General features: G+C 33.7%; 1 protein-coding gene across 2 annotated transcripts; it reads right to left on the reverse strand.

The window, feature by feature from the left end:
* Nucleotides 1-4765: 4765 nt before the first annotated feature.
* Nucleotides 4766-11237, reverse strand: LOC145791062 (rust resistance kinase Lr10-like). Of its 2 annotated transcripts, none has more exons than XM_082870848.1 (3): nucleotides 10361-11237; nucleotides 6126-6158; nucleotides 4766-6032 (listed from the first exon to the last, which is right to left on the reverse strand). In XM_082870848.1, the coding sequence occupies exons 1-3, from the start codon at nucleotides 11112-11114 to the stop codon at nucleotides 4936-4938; spliced, it is 1884 nt and encodes a 627-aa protein (XP_082726974.1). In that variant the 5' UTR covers nucleotides 11115-11237; the 3' UTR covers nucleotides 4766-4935. The 2 variants fall into 2 exon arrangements, with proteins under 2 accessions (XP_082726974.1, XP_082726975.1); XM_082870849.1 differs by lacking the exon at nucleotides 10361-11237 and adding an exon at nucleotides 6417-7319.
* Between the last annotated feature and the right edge of the window lie 1929 nt (nucleotides 11238-13166).

Consider the following 13166-nt stretch of genomic DNA (forward strand, 5'->3'; position numbering starts at 1 on the left):
ATCCTTAGAAATGTTTAAACTCTACAAAACAGAAGTTGAAAATCAATTTGGTAAAACCATTAAAATGGTTAGAAGTGATAGGGGTGGTAAATATGATGCACCATTAAATGAATTTTGTGCACAACATGGCATTATTCACCAAACTACAGCCCCTTATTCTCCACAGCAAAATGGAATTGCTGAAAGGAAGAATAGAACCCTAAAAGAAATGATGAATGCCATGTTACTAAGTTCAGGCTTACCACAGAACTTGTGGGGGGAAGCAATATTGTCTGCTAATTATGTTCTTAATAGAATACCCCACAAGAAAACCAAAAGCATTCCTTATGAATTGTGGAAAGGTCGACCACCTTCCTACAAATACTTAAAAGTGTGGGGGTGTTTGGCAAAAGTTGAAGTACATGTTCCTAAAAAGACTAAGATTGGACCAAAAACAGTAGATTGTGTGTTTATTGGTTATGCTCAGAATAGTAGTGCATATCGGTTTCTGACTTATAAATCAGATATACCTTATATAAATGTGAACACTATTATAGAGTCAAGGAATGCTGTGTTTTTTGAACATGTCTTTCCTTACAAGAAAGGACAGGAATTAAGTTCACAGAAAAGAACTTATGATTGTACACAAAGTCAAGAGAATAATGACAATCAAACACAAGAGACTAGTAATAGTCTCGACCAACAGGATTTAACTAATGATGAACCAAGACGGAGTAAGAGAGCAAAAACATCAAAATCCTTTGGTCCAGATTTTCTGACATACTTGTTAGGAAATGAACCTCAAAGCTTTAAGGCAGCAATGACAGGTCCTGAAGCACCTTTGTGGAAAGAGGCTGTTAATAATGAAATTGAATCCATTATGCAAAATCATACTTGGGAATTGGTGGATCTTCCACCAGGTTCTAAACCTCTTGGATATAAATGGATATTCAAGAGAAAAATGAAAGCAGATGGTTCAATTGACAAGTATAAAGCAAGACTTGTTGTTAAAGGTTACAGACAAAAGGAAGGTCTGGACTATTTTGACACATATTCCCCTGTGACAAGAATAACATCCATTCGCATGCTTATTTCTATAGCAGCGTTGTTTAATTTAGAAATACATCAAATGGATGTTAAGACAGCTTTCTTAAACGGTGATCTAAATGAAGAGATCTATATGGAACAACCCGAAGGGTTTGTAGTATCAGGGCAAGAAAAGAAAGTTTGTCGACTTGTAAAATCCCTTTATGGATTAAAACAAGCACCTAAGCAATGGCATGAAAAATTTGATCATGCAATGCTTACTAATGGGTTTAAGATAAACGAATGTGACAAATGCGTCTATGTTAAAAACACTGACCAAGGATATGTCATAGTTTGTCTTTATGTGGATGACATGCTTATCATCGGAAGCAGTCAAAACATGATCAAATCAACTAAGCAGATGCTTAACAAAAGATTTGATATGAAAGATATGGGGGTCGCAAATGTTATCTTAGGAATGAAAATTACTAAAACATCTGACGGATATGCATTATCTCAATCTCATTATATTGAGAAAATTCTTGATAAATTTATCAAGGATGATTTGAATTTAGCTAGAACACCTGTAAACATCAATCTTTATTTATCAAAAAATAAAGGTGATGCAGTGTCTCAGTTAAAATACTCTCAAATCATTGGAAGCCTAATGTATCTAATGAATTGTACTCGTCCTGATATAGCTTATGCTATAAGTAAATTGAGTAGGTACACTAGTAACCCTGGAGAAGACCATTGGAAAGCGATCATTCGAGTTCTTAGATATCTAAGATTTACTCGTGATCATGGTTTGAACTTTACTCGATATCCAGCAGTACTCGAAAGTTATTGTGATGCCAATTGGATATCGGATACTAAAGATATAAAATCCACTAGTGGATATGTCTTTACTCTAGGAGGCGCTGCTGTTTCTTGGAAGTCCACGAAACAAACTTGCATCGCACGATCCACAATGGAATCCGAGTTCATTGCTTTAGACAAAGCAGGTGAAGAAGCAGAATGGCTTCGTCACTTCTTAGAAGACATTCCAATGTGGCCAAAACCTGTGCCAGCTATTTGTATTCATTGTGATAGTCAATCTGCAATAGGCAGGACACAGAATCACATGTATAACGGTAAGTCACGACATATACGTCGTCGACATAATACCGTAAGGCAATTGTTGTCAAATGGAATAATCTCAATAGATTATATAAAATCTAAAGAGAATATTGCGGATCCGTTAACAAAAGGTTTGACAAAAGAGCTAGTGTATAGTTCATCGAAGGGGATGGGATTAAAGCCTATTACATAAGAGTCGTCATAATGGTAACCCTACTTATATGACTGGAGATCCCAAGAACTAAGTTCAAAGGGACAACTAAGTTATGTATGGCTCGCCAGAAATCACCAAGGGATTAAAATTCCTACCCATTCCTATGGTGAGAGTGATATCTGCAACATATGTTGTCTGCAGGGGTATAAGGATAAGCTTTGCTTTTAATGATTACTTATATCTTGATTAAGACATAAAATCAAGATGAGTATAAAAAGATACTCACAATAAGAATCACCTATATAAGTGTTGAACTGGGGCCGGTTCTATGAGAATGAAGAGGCTAAATTCTCTAGAAACACTTATGAAAACCAGGCGCGTTCAAGGCCAAAATGAACACAACAGTGAGAACCACGATGTGTTAGAAGATATTTTGTGTGAAATCTATTGTCTTGGCTTACACAAACGGCTGAACAATTCAAGGCATCGCGTCCATTGGTTAGCCAGTAAGTCCGATAGGTTATCACTAGGGAAGGTTCAAAGCCGAAAACTACCTATCCTGATGCAAGATATTTTCGACTTATACTCTTTCGTTAAAGTCTGCATATTGTTGCATTTCCGTTGTCATCAAATTCCATTCATGTGGGGGATTGTTGGAAATGGTTATAAAATTCTGGATAAAACCAGAATTTTTTCCTAAGTTCGGTCTATTTTTTAGGTGGACCCCGAGTGTCGATTTACTCGGGTCAAAGTGGTAACGCGTTCTATGCCGCGTTGTGATTCACGTGGTATATTTGGTTGATCAAAACCATTACCGAGTGAATGGGAAATTGAAGCCAAAGTGTGCTCCATGGAAATGGAGTTTTGGTAGAAATTCCTTAAGGTTGTAAATTGGCTTGTCCCACATTGATTTGGTGGGAAGTTTTGAAAAGGTTTATAAGGCTTAGGGTGAGATACTTGGGGTGTGCCCCAAGGGGTACCCAAGTGTTTTAGAGGGAGAGGTTATGAGCAAAATGGGCTAGACCCATTGGACCCAAAAATCACCACACGCACGCGCGCGCCGCCGCCGCCGTCCGTCCGGTCGGGCTGGGCGCGGGTGCGTGGTGTGTGGTTGGGTTGGGCTTCTAATCTTTTTAGGCCAAAAACATTTGAATTTAATTCTATTTTTTATTAAAATAAAATCCAGAATTCAAATTAAATTGGTTTGGATTTTTTGTTCATCCAAACAGGGCCCTTCCCGTTTTCAAACAGAAATAAACTGTTTTGGAATTAGTGCACACCCAAACAGGGCCCTTCCCGTAATTGCTATCTGTTTGAATTGTTGAATCTGTTTGAATTCAAAACCCAACAGGTATCATACCTGTTCAATTCAAAACCAAGAGCCACATACCTGTTCAATTCAAATCCAAGAGCCACCTTCACATCTATAAATAGGACCACCCTCATTTGATGTTTTTCATTCAGAAATTTCGTATTTCACTTCTGCTATTTATATTCTTCATCTTGCTGCATTTTATTTCTGAAAGAAAGAGTGTAAACACTTAGTGTGTTCGTAAGGCAAACAATTAGTAGTACTGCTATTGTTTGTGGTAGATCATTTCATCCTGGGAGATAGACGTCCGAATTCTGAAAGCACCGTGGAGAGGACGAATCTGTCTTAAGGACACAGTGTTAAACACTGGACTTGATCAGAAAATAATTCAAAAAAATTAAATCAAGTAAGTTATTTAATTTATTTTCAGTGTTGTTTTTATTTATTTAAATCAGATTTTAATTTTGTTTTTGTAACAAAATAAAATCTGTGTTTATTTATTTATTTTTATTTCGAGTTTGATTTTTGTAATCAAACAAATTCTCTCCTTTTTCTTTATTTCTTTAAATTCTATTTGTTGTTGTGTACACAATAGAATTAAATCTTTTAAATACAGTGAAGATTGTCCAACAATTCTGTCAGTTTAAATAGAAATATTAACGATAAGGAGGTAATTGCAAAATAGTCAAAATCATGAGGGAGCTATTTGGCTATTTTTAAACGATAGGAAGGCAGAGTGCTTTGAGGTTAAACTACAAGAGAGTAAAATAGATTTTGTCCTTATTTTAACTATTCAATCAAACTAATTTAACTAATTTTCAAAAGAAAAATACTATAAAACATAAATAGAAAAATAATCCTTTTTAGACGTTCTTGATAAAATTGAATCTTTGTTTGTAAATGTTTTTCTTTTAAATTATATATTTTAAAACATTGTTTCAAGATTTTTTTTTTTTTTTTCAATGTCAGAGAAGATCAAGAAATACCATTTATTTTTAAATCTTACTGAATGTAACTAGCCCCAGCCTAGCATTTAAGCCCTTGGGGGAAAATGTGAATTCTAAAGAACTGGTAACTACTTGTTCAGGCCTTGGCAGACCTCTATAATACAATTAAGATGTAACAAATAATAACTAGTTGGATAATAATCATATAACTCAAGACTCGAGCACTTATAGAATAATAACTAGTTGCAGATGAAAGCTAATCATAATATATTGTTCAAGCACTACAAATTCACCTAGTTTTGAGAGATGTATGCAGAACCACACAAGAGGTACCAGTTACTTAATTCTCATTGGAAATGCTCATTTTGCCCATGGAGTATCGTGAATCACACAATATGTTATGAAGTGTGTGTGTGTGTAGTTGAAGATTCTGCTGGTGAACTTGAGGGAGAAGACAAGAAAGGCTTAGGTGGGATTTGCAAGGACTCCAGGCTTCCTTCTAGCATCTCCACCACCCTACTCATTGATGGTCGGTGTGAGGGATCAGTTTGTATGCACCACAGGCCAGCTATAATCATCTTCCTTGCACTTTCATTTACCTCGTCATTCACATTGTCAGGCAACCCAAGTTCTTCATTTAGAACAAGACGCTTGTATATCCATTCTGGAAAGTATATTTCTGTACTTTGATCAACTCCAACATCAATGCCCTTTCTTCCTCCAACCATTTCTAGAATCAACATTCCATAGCTATATACATCAGACTTGTGTGAAACCCCTCCAAAGTTTCTAGAAAATACTTCTGGAGCAATATAGCCAATTGTCCCTCTAGCTCCCGACAGTGAGATAATACTCTCTTTCTGTGGGCACAGTTTTGCAAGGCCAAAATCAGAGATCTTTGGGCGAAAGTCCTCATCTAGAAGAATATTATGAGGCTTTATGTCAAAATGCAAAATTCGCATGTTGCAACCACGGTGTAAGTACTCTAATCCTCTAGAAATCCCAATTGCAATTCGGTACAATGCTTCCCACCCCAACTGATGAAATTTCAATGAGTTCCTATCATATATGAATTTCTCAAGAGATCCGTTAGGCATGAACTCGTATATAAGAGCTCTTTTGCGACCCTCAAAACAAAAGCCTACAAGAGTTACAATATTAACATGAGATGTCCGACTAATGGTCACAACCTCATTAATAAACTCTTCTCCGGTACCTTTCAACCCTTCCAGAACCTTCACTGCCACAAACACAAAGCAACCATTTTCTAACTTTCCTTTGAAGACACAACCAAAGCCTCCTTGACCAAGTTTAACTCTGAAGGAGTTGGTCATTTTCTTTATGTCAGAATAAGTGTACCTTTTTGGAGTAAGAGATCTATAATTCGTTAGAAAGTTCTCAACATTTTGGTAGCTCTCTGTCAATTCACTTTGGAAGAGTTTCCTTATGTAGAGCAATAGAATTAATAAAATCCCAACTCCAGCAGCAGCAGCAGCTGAAGCAATTAGACATGTTTAGTAGATTGGAAACCAAGCATCTAAATATATTCATGCATAAAAATATTAGTTATAAAATTGATGTATATTACCTGCTCCTAGAATCAATTTCAAGTTGCTTTTTCCTGCAACCAATGTCAATAAAAAAATTAATAAATTCGGCATGTTTAAAAGGCTGTCTGAAAATAAAGTCTAATGTAAAGTAATAGCATGCATATGCAGAAATGTCGCAACTATTAGAGCTTATGAGTTTGTCATTAACATTTACAGCTTCATCATTCAAGAATTCCATAACTTCATAACGTTCCCATCCACCAGAATTGGAGTTTTGTGTGGTGGATTAATACAGAAATAACAGCATGCAAATGCAGAAATGCCAATACCTTCATCCTTTATGCAATGGAACTCTACGGGGCCACGACATTGGCCTCCATTATGGTGACACTCTAAACATTCCTTTGACACATGCAACCAGATGGTGAATTCAAAAGCCAATAGTGAAAATAGATCACTGACATTTATATTCCGGATTGATGGTAGCATTGGTAGTTGAATAACTACACAGTCAGATGAAGGATTGGCAGGAGTTGGAGTGTGTTGATTAGGATCTGTATAGTAGACAGTGTAGCCTGGGCAGTTGCTGTAACTGTAAACTTCTGTCTGCAGTTGAGGTTTACTGCTGCTGTTTGCAGGGCATTTGAACAAGGTGAGGTTGGGAGAGATTGTATAGGAAATAGAAGAACGAGGAGGGGGAGGCAGCAAGTTACTGAAAATGTCGCAACTATTAGATCTTATGAATTTGTCACTAACATTTACAGCTTCATCATTCAAGAATTCCTTAACTTCATACCGTTCTTCCATCCGCCAGAAATGGAGTTTTGGTACTGGTTTGCTACAATTGACAGGACACAACCCACACCGGGGATATGTGTCGTTGGAGAAAGGGAATTTGATAGGCCCAAGTTTTCCACAGTCGAAGGACTGTGGACAACCATGTCGGTACCCTAGCATGTCGTCTTGCCAAGTAGAGTGAACAATCACTAAATGGGAGACAACTAAGAAAGAAAAAATGGAAGGAAAACCCATTCGAAATACCCAATTCAGCAAACGAAAACAAACCACCATAGCAGAGAAGAAGGAAATGCTCTTCTTACTTGTGTTATCCAACGACTTGCTAAGCGTAGCCTTTGGAGTTGGGAGTCGTTGGTTGCTCTGGAATTGATTGGGGTTTCCTTCTCAGCTTCCTCATTGACCAGCAATTGACTGAGTGACAGACTCATTTGGATAATTTATTTCGCCGTTTAGAATTGGTTTTATCAGTTCACTTTTTTGAATTGAGAATTTTTTTTTTAAATTTCGGGTTAAGAAGTTCGTTTGTTTTGGTTTGGTTTTTTTAACTTTTTAAACTTTTGTAAGTAAAAAAATAAAATGATTATGGTTTTGATATGATATTTTATCTTATTAACTTATTTAGCCTATTTGATTAAAAGTTGTGTTTGAATGATGAATTTAAATAGAGATTTAAAAAAAAAAAAAAAGACAATAAAAAAAATAAATAACGTATAATTATATTTTATCTATATTAAAAAAAATTTATTAAAATTTACTTAAATTTATAATCTAAATATAATTTTAATATTTATATTTCAATGAACGTTATCATTTTAATATTTATATTTTAATATTAATATTTATATTTTATTTATTTGTAAGAAAAAAAATAAAATGATTATGGTTTTGATATGATATTTTATCTTATTAATTTATTTAGCCTATTTGACTAAAAGTTGTGTTTGAATGATGAATTTAAATAGAGATTTAAAAACGAAAAAAAAAAAGACAATAAAAAAAATAAATAACGTATAATTATATTTTATCTATATTAAAAAAATTTATTAAAATTTACTTAAATTTATAATCTAAATATAATTTTAATATTTATATTTCAATGAACGTTATCATAGAGAATAGTTGGTCATTTTTCCACACGAAGAGAAAATATTTGATAATTTTAAGTCTTATAGAAGAGCAACCGACCCACCAAAAATAAATAGTAAACAAAGTGTGTTAGTTTTACATTTTGTGTGGCCCATTAGAGCATCTACATGAGTGTCAATAAATATAGATTTTGATTAAATATAATTAATAAATTATAAAATTTTTGCTTTATTAGTCTCAATAAATTATTTCTAAATTAGTTTTTAGTCAAATTTACTACAACACATTGCATATAGTGATACATTGTTCACAGGTTATATAATATTTTATCATTTATTTCTAAGAGTGACCAGACATCTTGTCGGTCATCCGGCCGAATATCCTACCGAACTACCAACTACTGCACATATTTTTTTTTCTTTTAAGGAATATTGAACTACATAGGCTTTGAATATCTTATATACTTTGGATGTCCAACCAGACAACTGTCATTGGGCACAATTTTCTTATTTTGTTTTATTTTATTTTAAACATGAAACTGCATATATATAACAATGAAAAATTAAATTCTCCTATACTACTTTAACTACTTTTTAACAATACAAAATGAATATTTTATAAAATTTAATTTTAGAATAAAGAGTTGTAGTGTTTACATACAAAAAATACTAGTTAAAATAGAAAAGTAATTTTTTGTTGTAATTTGACTCAATTTATTAATGTTGATGTGGATGCTCTTAGCCTCTATATAATTTACATATTTTATGGTATTTGAATTTCACAATTAGATAAAAATCAATATTTATGTAATGTTGAGAAATTAGAATTTTAAAAATGAAATAATTATTTTTTTAAGATTAAAAAAATCCTTAATGAATAGAAATTATTCTAATAGAATTTATTTGAGACTGTGATAATCTCCATTTCAAAGTTTTAATGACTCCCTTTTCAATATATGTAATATTTTTTCATGATGTAAAGTATTATAGTCACCTAGAAATCGAGAAAATAGAAAATGAGTCAAGAATTAAAGGTACAACTAAAAGGATATTTTTTTTATAATAAAATAAAATAAAATAAAGCAATTACCCACCATCGAAGGCGCCATCAAAACCGATGTCTTGTCCAAAAGATGGCTATACCTTTGGACTCCCCTTCCAACACTCCTTAGCGAGAGGGATAGGAGAAAATGTAAGAATCAAATTTATTGCCTAATCTATCTGGAACTTGGAAATGTACTCCGAGAGTTGAATCAATAATGTGAGAGTGGAAAAAGACTGGTTGCTTCTTAGACAGAAACTAGCCCTATTAAACAATTACCATGGCAAATTTGTTGGCATACCCTAATAATGGATTATTGAAAGCAACTTAAAACTATAGAAGTCTCTAACACAGTTAAATTCCTAGCAGTAGGCATCCCTCTCCAATGAGGTACTCTTTGTTTCTATGGACTGAGCACTTTCTCCTACACTCTCTTTAGTGAGAAATAATAAAAAATGATGAAAAAAATAACTTTTTTTATGTTTGGTTTATAAATTAAGTGAGAAATACTGAAAGGAGAATTATCTTATCAAGCCTGTTTCATTTTGCACTGAAAATGGTGAGATCTGATAAGGAACAAGTTGATTGGTTGTAAAACATTTATAATGTCAAAATTGCTCCTTAAAATACAATTGAATAAAATAAATCTTGCTCATATAACTTTCATATAATTTGCTTTCTTACTCGTCCATATATGATGGTGAGAAATATAATCATTTCTTTTATTTTCTCGATTAGAAGAGAGACCAAAATTATTTCTTCTCTTTTTTCATCTTACAATTCAAATGAAGTAAAAGATACCCATAGTTTTTTTAGAAACTAAAGGCAACGTTTAGGTATTAAACTCCTTTTCATAAGAGTTGAACTCACAATCTCACACCACAAAATGGTTACTATAGAACCATTAGACCAAAAATCCTAGTTAAATAGTATGTAGTCACACAATTTGATTTACAATCCAGGTCATATAATATACAAATTGGTCTCAAGATAGAATTAGGAATTTGGAATCTAATCAAATTAGTTTTAGTATATACTTTTTCAAATAGAAAGAAAAACGCACTCGTTCCTATTTAAAAAGTACACTAAAAATGGAAACTGAGTTCCCGTTTAAAATGCATAGTAGAAATGGGAACTGAGTGTTGTTCCATTAGCTGGCAGGCAGCCAAGAAAAAGGTTAACACCACTGATAATTATCCATTTCAATCATCTTATCTCACATGATCATAAATTGAATGGTCCTTATAGTGTTGATAATCCAACTCTTTATCAAGCACACACATTTTCTTGAGAAAACACGATATGAGCTATGGCAACATGGGAGAGAGAAGAGAGACAGAGGACTTACGAGTTTTACACCTGACACGGTGAGGTCTATCTTTGCAGAAGCAGCGGAATTGGTAACTACTCGCATCAAACCCACAACGCCCGCCACTTGCCTTACACTCATTGCAATTACTAGCCTTCCACTGCAACACAAATCCCCTCCTCAGCACTTCCATGTAGTCCCCAATCACATCATATCCATTCAACTCAACCGGTGCCAACACCTGGGTTTCGCACTTTCCCAACGCATAGCTCAAGTTTTTATTGTTTCCAAACATTGCCAAAGCCAAACCCCAAACATTTTCATTCTTGGCCTCACAACTAATCCTATTATAATCCAAAAGCCCCCCAGGCAACGACAACGAACAATTGGATAATATATGGAGATATGGAATATCAGAAGAAGCAAATTTAAACGTGCCCACTTCAAGTGATAAGTTTCTAATTGGTGGTAAACATTCACTGCCTAAATTTGAAACCGATATGCGAATAGATTGGTTGCCATAGAAAATTTCCTGGACTGTATAATTATTTTCCGGTATTTGAAGAATGGAATGGTTATTTTGGCAAGTGAGCTCAAAACCAGGGTACCCACAATAAGACTCTTGTTCACCTTGAATCCAAAAAGGGTAGCTTATGCTTTGGCCACCACATTTTTTGGGCACACAGGCTTCATACTGTGAATCCACACAAGAAGTTGTTTCTGATAAGAGGAAGAAAGTGAAAACGAAAAGGTTAAAGGATGATATCAGGGCAGACAAACTTTTATGCTTCATTTCTAAGGATGTTTAAATAGTTGAAGACGTATGGGCAATGAAGATAACAGAGTATGCATCTAGAGAGAGAGAGAGAGAGAGAGAGAGAGGTGGGTATATGATATGAGCTGCGTGGATGGAGTAAGATGAGAAATTATTTCCACACAGCTAATTAGATCAAGTACATTATTAATTTAATGCTAATTATATTTTAAATCAAAATAATTATAATAGATATGTAATAGCACTCATAATATGATATAAAAAAAAAATTATACACATTTTTTAACAACAAACAAATTTCAATATATACCTTTCGATTTTAAAAAAATTAAATCATAATTTTTTCATTATTCTCACTTTACTTAAACAAACAATCTAATTGAGAATCATGCTCATTTGTCTTTTTCAAGGTCCAACACTAGTCAATAGGGTTGTGTAAAATACCGCTCAATCCGTTAACACCGTACCGATCCGCATCTATCCGCACCGCTCTAACCGCTAACCGTGGTTTAAACTTTAAATTTTATAATCGGTCAACCGAACTGCTCCGTTCTGCTATAGTTAATACATATATATTTTTTAACCACCAATGAAATATCAATATAAAAATGAGTGTGGAGGAGATTTAAGATATGAAATTTATTACAAATTAGTGGTTATATATATGAAACTTATTATGTAAAATTATTTTGTGTTACATATCTAAAAAATATTATATAAATTGGTGTTATATATTATGTAAATATATGATTATTAGTTAGAATATTCTTCAATCCGTCAATCCATCAAAAACCGTCCAAACTATAATTTATCAATCCGTTAATCCGCCAACCCACCATTCAATTTATAAATTTACTCTCAAACCGTCCGAACTACACCGTGCACACCCATACTAATCAATACGCACATAACTACTACGAAGCAAACTTTTTCCACACATCACATCACTAGGAAACTCTCATATATACCATACTACTACCATTCAAAGCCAACCAAACCAAACACGGCACACTTGCCCCCTATTTCATCTCTGTTTCTGTAACGCTCTTACCACGTACAATGAGTAACATTTAATTAATTAAGAAAGTTTAAATTTTAGTTATTAATTATTTTAAATTAATTTGAGATTTACAAAAATTATAAAGATTAATTCATATATGATTCTATTGAAGATTTATTTTAAAATTTAAAATTGAAAGCCTAAATAGCACAAGAAAATATAATTGATAAATTGAATTATTTTAATTTCGAGTATCGAATCATATGAGAGTTTAATTAAATATTCGATTCACATTTGTGAAATTGAGACTTAATTAATTGGGTTCGAATTAAGGCTAATTAAGCTATGAGAATTGAGAATTCAGATTATTATAAATTAAATTTATTTATGAAGTATTCAATTGAATTTGTAATTTATTGACAAAGATTTTGAGGTTTAATCTGAAATTGAAAGCCTTAACAATTTAAAAAACCAAAACCGAGGACGGAAATAAATTTAATTTAATATTTGGATCATTTTGAGAGTTTGATTAAAAATCTAATTCAAATTAATAAATTTAATATAATTAATTTGGTTCTAATGGAAGTCAAATTAGCCTAATTAAATTATGTGAGATTTATAATTAGGTATGATTATTTTAATTATGTGTTAATCGAGATTTATTAAAAATAAGTGTTATTTAATTAAATTAATCTTGATGATGCAGTTCGTCCTGGGCAGATGGGTCGGACTGGTCCAAGTTCTCCAAGTTCCAATCCAGGCGGATGATTCCACCAGATGACCTGCAAGCAAGTCCAAAGGGGAACGGGGTAGTCCCCCAGTGAATCCTCCGGCGAGCAAATCAGTAAAGGAAGAAGGAAGTATAGAGAGAGAGAGAGAGAGAGAGAGAGAGAGATAGGTAGGGGTGAGCAGCGGATATACCGATCCGCCAAAACCGACCGAACCGAACCGATCCGCCGCATTTTGGACGGATGCGTGATAACGAGCAGACGGTTGTGGATTGATTTTCTCCAATCCGCTAATTTGGCGGACGGATGACGGATTTGAGATTCCTTTGGCCGCAACCGAAC

Source organism: Camellia sinensis, chromosome 5 (genome assembly GCF_055761805.1).
Source record: "Camellia sinensis isolate YWXY chromosome 5, ASM5576180v1, whole genome shotgun sequence".
In the NCBI taxonomy this organism is placed as follows: domain Eukaryota; kingdom Viridiplantae; phylum Streptophyta; class Magnoliopsida; order Ericales; family Theaceae; genus Camellia; species Camellia sinensis.